Raw genomic sequence first — 13,727 nt, 5'->3', positions numbered from 1 at the left:
ATGATGACAAAATTGTTCTGTTGCTCAAAAGCATACAAAAGTTACCAAGATTCTCCCAAGTCATAACTGTTCTTCACGTGTCAAAAGATGCTTCCTATGAAGATGTGGTTGCTGTACTCACTGAGGAGGACATGAGAATCAAGGAGGATCAATAGGATAATACTAGCATTGACTTTGACAAGGCAACGCTGAGTAAGTGGAAAGACAAGAAAGGCAGTAAGATTTTATGCCGTTACTACAAGAGGCTTAGACACAAGGAAGCTCACTGCTTCAAGAAGATGGAGCAAGAGCAGGAGAAGCATCATGCACACCTGACAGTAGAGTAGAAAATGAAGAAGAAGAAGAAAAAGAGGAACACGTGGAGATGGCAGCTACATCAGAGATTTCACGACTTTCTCTTGATGAGAGAGACTAGGACTAGGCATTTTAATTCTAGCAAATTGAATTTTCCATGTAGGTGATCCTTATGGTACCCTACACCTACTTCTACACCATAGTTGTTACAAAGCGCGCCTCTAACGGTTAAAGGCGTTCGAGGCGTACAACTGCTTGATCAAGGCATCCACAAATTTTATTTTATTTTTATATTTTTTTTGGTTGGTTTGAGTCTTGAGACGGGGGCTTTAAGGGCCCAAGGTAGCCCCTCTCACACACACCCTCTCTCTCCCTCATTCTCTCCCTCCCTCCCTTAAGCCTTTCTCAAGACCCAAAGTTCAAAGTTCAAACTTCAAACACACTAGGATGATGATGTTTTTTATACCCACTTTTGGAGCTCTCTCTATACTCTACCGGTTCATTTTAGTTCATTTCATTTTACTTTGTACCCTTGAATCTTGATGATGTATCCAGATGATGATGATGGACTGTTTTGGTCTCATAGGTCATTTTGGCCTTTTGGAGACGTTTAATATAGCTTTCTTTCTTTCACACACACTCTCTCTCCCTCTCATACACACCCTCTCTCCCCCTCCCTCAAGGCTCATACATACACACTCTAGTCTCTCTCTCCCTCTCTCTCTCTCTCTCTCTCTCTCTCTCTCTCTCTCTCTCTCTCAACTTTCACTATATATATTATATCTATCTATCACTATATATATATATATATAAAACAGACGCCTCTAACACGCCAACATCTCTAAAAAATACAAGTCTTTCGAGGCACGTACCATACCCGCCTCATACCTGACGCCTCTAACAACCTTGTTCTACACTCTCACATATCAATGCAAGCCTTTGCATGGTATGAAAGAGGGGGGGGGGGGTTGTCTTGGCTACGGAGGAGTGCTTGGAGCTAGCAGATATGGTGGAGCACATTTTCTCTTTGTTGACCTAAGGGATCTAGAGGTCACATGTTGTTGATATTGGAGACTTCTTCGAGCATTATTCCCCTTTGCTCCGAGGGGGGGTTTGTTGGGGATTTCGGAGCAAAGTCACCTACTGCAAGAATCAGCATGGAAACATCTACTATATGTTTATGTGTGTTTACTTTTGTCAAGGGAATGGTCCCTTAGCCGTTTTAAGTCTTGTAATCTCATTTGTGTGTATTTGTGTATGAACCACCTCCTATGGGTAGATTAGATAAGTTTGTGTGTGGTGTGTGTGAGGGAAAAAGGACGAAAGGACCAAATGTTCGAGAGATCAAAGGAAATCAACACAGCATGAAATGGATGAGTGAGTGTATGTATAATGATGAATGAAATCTAGTACTAGAGGCCCTCTAACATGAGGAGACTCTGAGTAGTAGATCATTGAAGAAGCAAAGACGAGGTTGGAGCGAAAGCACGGTCGATGTCAAACGAGCAGAGAGGGCTACCATCCCGATGTCGAATGATGATGAAGAGCAGAGAGGGCTGCTGCATAGTAACATGGGATGGGGAACAAGGATGGGAACCGAGATGGGGAACGGGGGATGGCATACAAAATATGCAATTTTAAGTAAGCACTCATTCAAGAAACTTAACAATACCGGCAAGTCCCCAATATCCTTCGAGAGATTATTTAAGCAATGTGCCATGCAAAATGACACAGTGATGTTGGGGTACATGCTCTCGATGATCGCTCCGGCTGCCCTGTTTGAAGCCTCCCCATCAGCAACAAAGCCCACGACTAGGTCTAGGCCAATGATCTCTATGCCACTAGCCCACTATGCTGCTAGCACATCAACACTCTTCCCACACCCAGAAGCATCATGTGAGGCGATGAATCTCACCGCGGGAATATGCGACAAGGCCATGGATGGACCTCTTCCGCGTATCACTCCATTCATCGGCTATCAGGGACACTCCATTCCTTGCCCATTGTCGCTTCGTGTTTTCTGTTGCTGGCTCCACAAGCCTCTTCTCCTTCTCTAGCAACGCTATGCGCAAAGACTCCGATGATGGGGGCGTATAGTTTGGACCATACTCCCCTATCTTCTTCACCATGACCTTGAAGTAGTCCGATCTATCCACAAAAAATGAATAATTTAATAACCGATCAACTTCAAAGTTCAAAGTTCAAGTAAGAGGAACATTGTAAAATGATAGATCTTAAGCTAGACATCTTAATTCTTGATTATCTGGCAGCATGGAAAGCAATGTGGTCGTGAAAGAAGAAGCGTCGGGCTATGGCCGTATCCACCTCTTCCTTCTTATTGGGATCCCAACTACCCTCAAGAGTACTTTGCCGGCGTGAGTGTGTGGATGCAGTCGGCATGGAGAAGAATGGTGTTGGGGCCCGTTCTTGTGGGGCGGGTGATGCGGCAACGGATGCTGATAAAGTGGATGTACATGGGGATGCCGATGTGGATGCCGAACCTTGGGATGGCCTCACTAGTGTTGCGGGATCCACGGCCACATGCGGCACTCTCCTCCTTGAAAGCAAGGCCTCGTGTGCGGCAACGCGTTCAAGAAGCCTCCTTCTCGTCTCCGGTGTGACCTGATCACAAAATCGGACCTCATGACCGGGCTCATGCAAGAGGTGAGCTCTCACTTTATCCGCCCCACCCGTTCGCCTATATAGACATAGCTTGCACGACCGTGGGCGAGAGCCTCCTCCACTTCCGGGATGATCGAAGTTGACCTCTTCCCACCAAGACCAACCTTCGGTCCTCCTCCTCCTATTCATATTGGCGCTGCCGGAACGAGGTGCGGGGGATGGTCGTGATGAAGATGCCATGGAGGCAAGTGCCAAGGAGGCTTGAGCAATGGAGGTGAGTGTAGGAGAGAGATGTAGGAGAGGTTAAAGCAAGAGGTGAGTGTGTGTGTGTGTGTGTGTGTGCTTGCCAATGGAGAGGCTAAAGCAAGAGGTGAAAGTAGGAGAGAGAGAGTGTAGGAGAGCAAGAGGTGAGTGTGTGTGTGTGTGTGTGTGTGTGTGTGTGTGCGCGCGCGCGCGCGGCGTGCGCTTGCCAATGGAATGGCTAGAGCAAGAGGTGAGTGTAGGAGAGCAACAAGACTACAAGTGACAACTTGAAATTACAACTTACCCAATGCCACTTGAGGAGAGCTTGAGCCTTGCCCAATGCCCACTTGAGTCTTGAGCCTTGAGGAGTGTTGAGCCAATGAGCTTCCCACTTGAGCCTTGAAAGTTGAGAGGCAAGAGGCTAGAGCTAAGAGCAAGTGCCAAGGAGGTAAATAGCATGGGGGCTCTAAGCTCTTCTTATAGCCATGAGCCAAGTGGGGAGGGGCTGCTCAACGGCTACAATGCGCCCAATGGCTACAACAGTCAACTGCGCCCAACGGTCAGTTGACTGTCCCACTCTGTCCCGTCCCACAGGCTGAGCCGTCCCGACGTCCCCGAAACGCCGTCCCGCTGTTACACCTCGGACTTGCACGTCCCCCATCCGTCCCCATCCCGTCTCTGTTCCAATCCGTTATGGAACGGTGTTCCCCCATCCCAGGGGGCCATCCCCCCCCCCCCCCCCCCCCCCCCGGTCCCCTATGACTATGGGCTGCTGTCCCAAGGTGTGTAGAGATGAGTAGAAAGGGCTACTGTCCCAACGATGCGCTGTAGCACAGAGGGCTGCTGTCCCAACGATGTGATATGCTGCAGGTATAGGGAGGAACTGCTTCTGTGTACTGTGCTACAGATGTAAAGGAGGAAAAGCGATGGCTGCTCCAGGTACAGGGTGCTTTGCTACTGTTCAGAGAAGACGATGGTGAAGATCAGACTGAAGCAGTAGAAGCACCGGCAACAGTAGCAAAACAATGATGAATATATGTTGTTGGAGAAAGCCGCAGACTGCTGAATGCAGATGATATTCTGATGTGGAGCAGGCACCGGCAACAGTAGGGTAAGCAGCCTGATAATGATGAAGTGCCGGCAGCAGCGAATTATGCAGCGTTTCAATATATATGTCTATGGGCTGCTGGTTGGCCAGGCAAGGCTATCGGCCAGTAGAAAGACAAAGAATTTCTAAGATAAAACCCCCTTTTGGGCTGGGTAAAAATACCATTTTGGGCATATTGTCACACCCCCTCTCAGGCCAAAAGGGGACCATGATATAAGATGAGGAAGATGGTAAGTGGGTGAAGAGGAACATGAAGAAGTTTTTGGTTTTGCGTTGGTTGTTGCGGGTGTAGATCATGTGCTCTTCCACTTGTGTAGAGTCTTTTGAGTTTGGGCTTCACTAGAACAATGCCACAATGCAAGAGGTTTTCACATGCATGAATGCCCATTTTTGGGTTTCATTCACACATGCGCCCCAAACACAAAAAATAGAATGCTATGCAAAGGGTATGCAAGATGGTAAATGCTATGCAGTGGGTTTTCACATGAGCAGCGCCCTCATGGGGTTTTCACTGACTCATGTGCCCCTTACAACAATGATAAATAATCTGAATGGACAGGATGGTCCCCCTCTTGAGATGCTGAGGGTGATGGTGGAGGATCGATGCCAATCCGCTCGTGAAGACAGAGAGAGAAAGAGGGAGAGAGATCGAGGTGGAGAATGATTGAAAAAGAGAGAGAGAGAGAGAGAGAGAGAGAGAGGTGGAAAGGAATGTTGATCGGTGAGATAACATGGGGAAGAGAGAGAGAGGAGGAATGCTGATCGGTGAGATAACATGGGAGAGAGAGAGGAAGTACGGAGGGGTGGAAAGGAATGCTGATTGGTGAGATAACATGGAATCTTTTCAGCATCATCCTCTTCTCCAGGTTTTTTGTCAACTCCCTTGACAATATTCCACAAACCGTCCCTCATCAGCAACAATTGCATCTTAGTTTGTCATGTTGGAAAGCCGGTACTCTCAAATCAGACTAGTTTGTAGTTGCTCCTGCCATGCCGGGTGCCATGAGATTAGATGATGCATGTAGGTCCATGATGAAGTAAAGAGAGTGTCAGCTGAGCCTAGCACACGTGAAGAGAGTCACAGAGAATGATTCTTAGCAGGCCATCAAAAACGTAGCAGCTAGAGGGTAGGATTAGGTGTAGGCGCAGGGAGTGATGCGGAATAGACCTTAGGGAGCAAGGAAGGGGACAGTGTGGCAAGGAGTAATGGTAGAAGATGTGCGAAGCAGGGCGCAGACAAGAGGGGGGCGAAAAAGTGCAAAAACTAGGAGAAGTGGAGAAGCGAAAAAAAAACGCCCATGGGCCGGAAAAAAGAGGTCGGCCAGGTAAGACACGGTACACCAAAGGGGACACCGCTAGGGGGTTGGGTGGTTCAGTCAAAACCTTCTCCCCCCAGGTCCGCCCAGCCGGCGCACCACTATGCTCCACCCAGCCCGGCCGGCAAGGCTATCATGGGTTCCTCTGGACGGTGGCGCATTCGGGCGGAGACGCACAGGCAAGGTGAGGTCCAGCAGGAGAGAAAAGGCGGCGAGTCGGTCACACAAGTCGAAGTCATGCGAGGCAAAGGGAGCCGCCAACGAAATTGGCTCTGATACCATAGTGTGGGCAAAGAGGAAGCTAGCTAGGGCATAGCGAAGGAACTGAAGCTAGCCATGTCTATGGAGAGAGTAAGAGCAGAGAGTGAGAGATAACAATGCTCGAAGTATTGCTGAGAGACAGTATTGTACGTACAATCTTATGGGTTTGATTGATTTAGTTTACAAAGTACAATGCTTTTAATAGGCTCATGGCCTTATCTTTTAATATAATCAAACCACATGTATTGTGATGACATGGCAAGCTAATGGTCACCACACACACAAACTTATCTAATCCACCGATAGGAGGTGGTTCATACACAAATACACACAAATGAGATTACAAGACATAAAACGGCTAAGGGGCCGTTCCCTTGACAAAAGTAAACACACATGAACATATAGGACATGTTTCCATGCTGGTTCTCCTAGTAGATGACTCTACTCTGAAATCCCCAACACTTTTCAAACAAAACTCCAAAAAACTTGAAACGAAAAAAACCTTTCTTGGCGACTATGGGGCAACAGGATGTTGGTCAAGCAACCTTAAGCTAGTTGGGCAACTCTTGGACCAAGGGGCAAAAGGTCAGCCACAGGCTAACTAACCCCTCTTTTCCCTTTTACAAAGGGTGTTTACAGTCTTATACCCCATCTTGTAATTCTTGATCTTACCAATCTGAAGCGCAAAATAAAAGGTCAACTAGAAGAAGCTCGAAGTGATCTGCTCACACTGTTGGATTGAGCACTAGCAATCTGACGACAAAGTTGGGATTGAGATTACGGAGATCCACTCAATTTTTATTTTTATATTTGAACATTCAATCGTAACATTGTTGTACATGAAATATACATTAGGATTTGTTGGATTATATCATCTCCAGAGGGTCTACATCATCTTTTTCATGCTTTATGAGGCCCTGCATTGGCATATCTTAGCAGAGATTATTCAGCATTTTTCTATCATTTTTTGGTATTTTTAGGCATTTTATGCTACTGGCATGCTGTCGGCCTGCTAACAGCTAGCTGATCAGCATCCTGAGGGAGTATATAAGGGCTGGCTCCCTTTCCCTCAATTCATCTCATTTTTCAATATTCGGTTGAGGTCATTAGCAACTGCTACTGCTTCTCATCATTGTACAGCACCTACGGGCTTCCCTCGTGCTTAGATTTCAGCAATAAACATCAGCTTCCAGCATTTACAGGTCTTGTACCTGGCCTACATCTGTGTTTTATATTTGCTTCACTTTCTGTCATGGTATCAGAGAAAAACACTGACCTATGAGCAAAAGAAAGCTACGTTTTCTATTTTGGGGCAGAGGCTTCGACAGTTAGCTGCGTTTTCTACAGATTTCAGCGTAGAAGGTGCTGCATTTTCTTCCGGGAGCAGAGGCTTCCTGAAGAGTGCTGCGTTTTCTTCATCTGACACTTGGGACTCTTGTATTTCTGAATTTTCAGCAAAGATTGCTGATTTTTTTGATTGCTAAAGTCCTCTTCTAGGTGCTGAGGACAAGGAACTAAATCTTGGAGAGATCTTCTTCCTCTCCTTTCAGTTTCCCACCCTCCCTCCCTTTCTTCTTGCTATGCACAGCCTAAGAGGAGGACTTGCTGATTTTTTTTTAAGCCCCTTTCTTCAGAGAAGGTTTCTTGTCAGAGGACATGGCTTCACAAGATTTCTCTACTGTTGCTCCTTCTCCTGTTGATTCTCCAGTACCATCATAGCCTGGATCCCAGGCTCCCACCGCTCCACAGGTGGTTCCTATTCCCAATCTTTCCTCTCTGAGTTTCTCTCATCCAGGTCTTGCTCCCACCCCTACCCACATACCATCTTGCAATCCTCCCCAAGTCGGTGACTCCATGAAGCTTACCAAAATCAACTATCATACTTGGTCTTTCTACACTCAGTTGTTGCTGGAAGGAGCTAGTGTGTGGATGGCTATCTCTACACCTCACTTGGTGGACCCTGCTTTGAGAAGCATATTGGATGCTCAGGCATGTCTTAGCATCATCCATTGCATGACTCCATCCATACAGGCACAGCTTGTCTCCTCTCGAAGTAATTCTCATCAGATGTGGACAGAGATCCAGAGGAGGTATGGGAGAGTTTCGACAGTGAAGATTGCCAAATTGGAGTCAGATCTTGTCATGTGCATGAAATGCCATGGACATTTACTGAAACTAGTCCAGAAGGGGGGGGCAGCCAGAAAAAGAGTGTAAGAACTAGAAGTTGGAGCATCTAGTGCTGTTTGGCAGTGATGGACATGGAGCAAGGCATGGAAAACAAGGGGTGTTGTCGACTGCTTACAGAACCAGTTGGCTATACCAGATCATAGCGGATGCAACAAGCGCTTCATCGTTAATGGGAACAGGCCTGCCCGACCAGCGTTTATGAAGAATATCCCAAGTCGGCCAGTTCTCCACATGTCCCAAGGCCTATAAAAAGGCGCATATGCTCATTGTAGGAGTCATTCAACTCATTATGAGTTGGGTCCTTAGGGTCCAAGTATAGGACAAGATTTTGGGTGATGTTCACCTTTTGTATGAAGGCAGCCTAGGGCTGCAGAGTTAGGTACCTTTTTGTACCATAAGAATATACTGAATTTCCAGCCATATCTCTCTGGATAATATTTATTTCCGTGATCCTCTCCCCCCTTTCGAGGAAGTCGTGAGTTATCTCCACGACAAGTGCATGCTTCGCAGAAATGGTATTTCCGTGATCCTCTCCCCCCTTTTGAGGAAGTTGTGAGTTATCTCCACGACAAGTGCATGCTTCACAGAAAAAGCAAGTCGGCGTCTGCTTTTGTTGCCTCTAACAAGGGCAAAGGCAAAGGTGCAAAAGGGAACTCCAACAACAACAGCAGCAACAACAAAAACAGAGGCAAAGGCAAGGGTAAACAGGATTCTACGAAATCCAAGGACAAAAGCAATAAATGTGATTATTGTGGCAAGACAAGTCATACTGAGGCTCGCTGCTTTGCTTGTCATGATGATTCTCGGGCAGCAAAAGCCAAGTATAAAGCCTAGAATGCTTCTAAAGCATCTCACAAGGATAACACCAAAGATAAAGCCAAATATAAAGCCTAGAATGCTTCTAAAGCATCTCACAAGGATAACACCAAAGATAAAGGCAAAGTTTCAGAGGAGGGATCTGCCAAAGTTGCATACATGGCAGTCACAGATTCATCCACTTCTTCAATGGATTCATTCCTCATGATCATAGATATGACTTCTCCTGAAGAGGTTAGTGTCACACTGAAGCGGTGGTAATAGCGGTGCTTCTGCCCACATGACCAATCAGGCCCATATCTTGGAGGACTACCATAATATCTCTTCTTCAGTTCGTATCGGCGACAACTCTTTGCTTTCTATCACCGGTGTTGGTAATGTTTATTTGGGTTCCTCTGCCACCTTACATCATGTTCTGCATGTACCACGAATTTCCAAAAATCTATTTTCAGTACACAAAGCTTCTCAGAAGGGACTTGGTGTGTACTTTGATGATGAGGTCATCGAAGTATCGACAGGCAGACTCTCTCGGTTGTTGCCAATGGAGTCCATGATGGGGTCTCTACAAGATCACCAATTTTTCTTCCCAGATCCCTCGCATTGATTCCCATATTCATCACCTTTTCTCACCCATGTTGGCTTTGGTTTCTGAGGCAAATACTTCTTTGTGGCATTCTCACTTCGGTCATGTGCCCATTGTTGCCTTACAGAAGTTCCATTCTCAGCAGGTTGTCAAAGGACTACCTCAGCTCAGGTCTCTCTCACATCTGCTCATCCTGCATGCATGATGGGCAAGCATCATCGAGATGCATTTCCAGAGGAGGCCACTCATCGAGCAACCCGAAGACTGGAGCTTATACATGGAGATCTTGCAGGACCTATGGAGCCTACTGTTCTACCAAGGACAATGTGGCTAATCTCTTCACCAAACCACTTCCGAGAGCTACCATGGAGGTGTTACTTCAGCGTGCTGGTATTGGACCGCCCCTCTGGGCGCTAAAGAGGAGGTGTTGGATTATATCATCTCCAGAGAGTCTACATCATCTTTTTCATGATTGTATTAGCCATTTATGAGGCCCTGCATTGGCATATCTTAGCAGAGATTATTCAGCATTTTTCTACCTTTTTTGGTCATTTTGGGCATTTTATGTAGCATTTTATGTAGCATTTTATGCTATCGGCCTGCTACTACAGCTGGCCGACCAGCATCCTGAGGGAGTATATAAGGGCTGGCTCCCTTTCCCTCAATTCATCTCATTTTTCAGCATTCAGTTGAGGTCATTAGCAGCTGCTACTGCTTCTCATCATTATACAGCACCTACGGGCTTCCCTCGTGCTCAGATTTCAGTAATAAACATCAGTTTCCAGCATTTACAGGTCTTGTACCCGGGCCTACATCTGTGTTTTATATTTGCTTCACTTTCTTTCAGGATTTAGGTCTATGTCCATGTGTGTTTCCAATGCTCTCTTTCTTCTTGAATAACTCTTGCACAAAAGCACAAGTAGTCCACAATTTGCTTATTCTGTTAAGGTCCTCTCACATCTACAAAATCTACTCAATCTGCAGGTCCAAACTGGAAGTGTTACTGCTCTCAATAACATTGAAGACCTTCCTTCTTTCTCTTTGCACCTAACTAAGCACAGTACCATGATATCTTTTGCTCTAAACTCTTCCTTGACCATCGCCTGAGCAATAACACTGCCCCCACTGTTCCTTGTGCACGTGGTGGTTATCCTCTTTGCTCCAACACCAATCTCACAAGTGGAACACATGGACATTGATCTTGCCTTGCTTTGATCTGCCTCATGGAGAACTTGATAATCTAGTATGACTGTAACATGTGGAAAACATGCGGAAACTGGCTTTGTTGAGCCTTTGAGTTGCCTCGCGATGAACCCAATGCTCAAATACTAATGTCATATGTAGAACACATGCACACATGCGCTTTGCTAAGCCTATAAGTTGCCCGATGACAAACTTGCTGCTCTGATACCCATATCACATGCCGAATCCTTTGACCTACATTACTAAGTTAGCTGTGCAATTACCCAAGCCTACCCTTACGGCCACTAGCTTGACCTGTACCTAGACTAGGGGCTCACAATTCATCATTAACCCAAAAACTAGCACACGACTAAGGTTTGTATGTCCACGTGGCACCCAAGTACAGGGTGCACATGACACCAACGCTATCAGGAATAGAAAATGGGCAGCAATGCTTATTACATATCATACCAAGGTTCACTAATGATGATAGAATCCAAGCCCCTTCTTCAAAAGTGCACAAAAGCTTATCAGAGGCAAACAATAATAAAATGCATTGAGGCAGAGAGATCTGGCCAATGTCATTTGGCAAACCAAAAAGCCTTGAACTTAGACACCAATTCCTTGAAATGCATATAATTTAAGAAAGTAAAACTTTACCATTTAAAGACTAAGATGGAATTCACAAGCGTGCCGGACACCATCCCCCCACCTGAGTGGCAAAAGATGATTCACAAAAACAGGTCTGCCCCTTTTTGACTGCACAAGGTCCACGGAAACATGTAGTGCAGGCCCACAACCAATACCGAGTCATCGATGGGTTCTGAAAAATCTCATTCGCACCCCGGTCAAGTCAGACAATAGGGCATGTGGGACCTGACAAGATTTGAACCAGCGACCCCCCTTCACAATTGGACACATTAACCACTTTGGCCAGCCATACCGTTGCTTCTAAATGGAAAGTGACATTGACTAGTTACAACGTGAGCCCCTCCACGATGGAGGAGCTCCTCTCTGGTATAAGCTCTTTCTGACACAATCCCTGGGGATTTTACTTGTTTGTGGACATTTGTGAAGCCCCTCAAAGATGCTCAAAGCGACAATTTACAAAAATACCTGCTTATTGTGTTTTTCATGCCTGTACAATTGTTTCTGGAATATAACTTAGGAAAATATTTCCAAACCCCATTATCCTCACAGCTCCACAGAAAATGCAACAGAAGATGCAAGAAAAAAGAAAGGGAAAGGCACGCCCGGCTTGGGGGGGGGGGGGGGAAGCAGGACCGGGAAATGAATGTTATACATACATACATACATACATACATACATACATACATACATACATATATATATATATATATATATATATATATATATATATATATATATATAGAGAGAGAGAGAGAGAGAGAGAGAGAGAGCACTTACTTTGAGGTTCATGGTCAGGCCGTCTGATGCTGCAGGTGGGGCCTGCGCTACCTCGGCTGTCTCAGCCACAACGTTAAGGGAAAACAGCGGCCTGCGACCTCCCATTCCCTTCCAAGCGGAAGCGAAAGGCGTCGTGGAAATTGAAGACCCACCATAGCAGCACGTGGATACTGGGTAGCAACAGCTGCCATGGCCCACAGCTGATGATGAAGAAGAAGAAGATGATGCGGTATAAGGGAGAGACAGCGTGTTGAGAAGAAAAGGGCTCTGGCACAGACCATGCGCTGCCATTCCTTGCTTTGAAGTTTGCTCCCTCTCTCTCACACCCCTCTGGTAGAAGCTAGCTTATCTCTTTTTCTCCTGTTTTTCCCTTTTAAATGTACTTAGGTTGATGGGGCGTCACAACTTTCAACCTTCTTTTCTTTTGTTTTTTCCAACTAGCCTTTGTCCAAGATCTTCCCATAATTACCAAATTTCACCATCACCCAGTCACCCGTAAGCACTTATGCACTTATTTATCCACCTATAGACGATGCCGCCAAGGAAGCACCAAGGGAGGTTTTGAACCCAGGACCTCTTGGTCTTGGGCAAACACCTTCACCACTTGAGCTATCACCTCATTGGCCTACAACCTTCTTTTTTGTTTTATGGTGCAAGAGGTTCCTTCCCACACTTTATGGTGTGAGAGGGGAGTGAGTCCAATCTCCAGAGTAGAGCTCAAAAACTTTACTACTAGGCTATTTCCCCCACCTTTAAGTTACCCACAGGACCCTGTGTGCCCAAGCGGTGATACCACACATTTCTAGCCCATCAAGCAAGGCTTACTCGAACTAGACCTATTAATAAATGCTTTCTCGTTGCTAGTTTCAATGTCCACCCAAAATTTCCCATATATTTCAAAAGCAACCTTGTGCATGAGTTGAATGTTTACTAAACTGAGTAATGGACAAGCTTATTGAAATCCTAACTACGTGGTCTATCTAAGGGTAAAATATACAACCCACATCATAGATATTCCAATACTCCTTAATGTTAAGTAGAATTTATTTTATTCATAACATGAAGGTGAATCCATCTTGTTGTTTTTTATCCATAGGTTTTAAAAAGGATTCTGCTATCTTAGAGAGATTTTATTCTATCTCGTTGCCTTTATGATTTACATGAATCAAATGATGTTTAGCCACTCTCATTGAACTTGGGTGTGTCTGATTATATCTTGCTCCATATGTCCTTTAATATTCTTATAGCTAGATGACTTCACATTTTCCTTCATTTTTAATGAGAGTGGTAAAATTAAAGGTTTGAAGATAAACAATGTTGAACATTGAAACCAATAAGGTTTTTCTTGAGTCTTAATTTGTGCCAAAACATATTTGTATGGGGTATACTCACAAGATGTATTTTGTATGGGGTATTATCTTAAAGCTTCAAAAAAAGCTCGCATGAACCATATAAACTTGGCCTACCTTGGCCTTGCTTGCATTATGAACCTGCAATTTGTGGCATGAAACACGAAAGGAGACGAAGGAGAAGGCAACATATGAAAACCACACTATTTCACAATGTGATCATACAAAGAATAAATAGTACAGTAAATTGGCAATTGAACTAAACTAAGAAACTTGTGACCATAATTTATGTATAACAAATTTCTTGAAAGCTGTGCTCTCAACAGAAATCAGTTTTG

The 13,727-nt window shown here is 45.2% G+C and overlaps 1 protein-coding gene across 1 annotated transcript in view; it reads right to left on the bottom strand.

Annotated features, from left to right (window-relative positions):
- The window catches only part of LOC147624964 (uncharacterized), a 33,088-nt gene extending 20,675 nt beyond the window's left edge, over positions 1-12,413 (bottom strand). The window contains exon 1 of the mRNA XM_086818187.1: positions 12,041-12,413. Within this exon, the coding sequence (XP_086674313.1) occupies positions 12,041-12,331 (291 nt within the window). The 5' untranslated portion in view covers positions 12,332-12,413. The remainder of the gene's footprint in view (positions 1-12,040) is intronic.
- Positions 12,414-13,727: the final 1,314 nt, after the last annotated feature.

This window comes from Cibotium barometz, chromosome 24, assembly GCF_041138505.1.
Source record: "Cibotium barometz isolate CiBa-2024 chromosome 24, ASM4113850v1, whole genome shotgun sequence".
NCBI lineage: Eukaryota > Viridiplantae > Streptophyta > Polypodiopsida > Cyatheales > Cibotiaceae > Cibotium > Cibotium barometz.
This window is presented reverse-complemented; position numbering and strand designations above follow the sequence as displayed.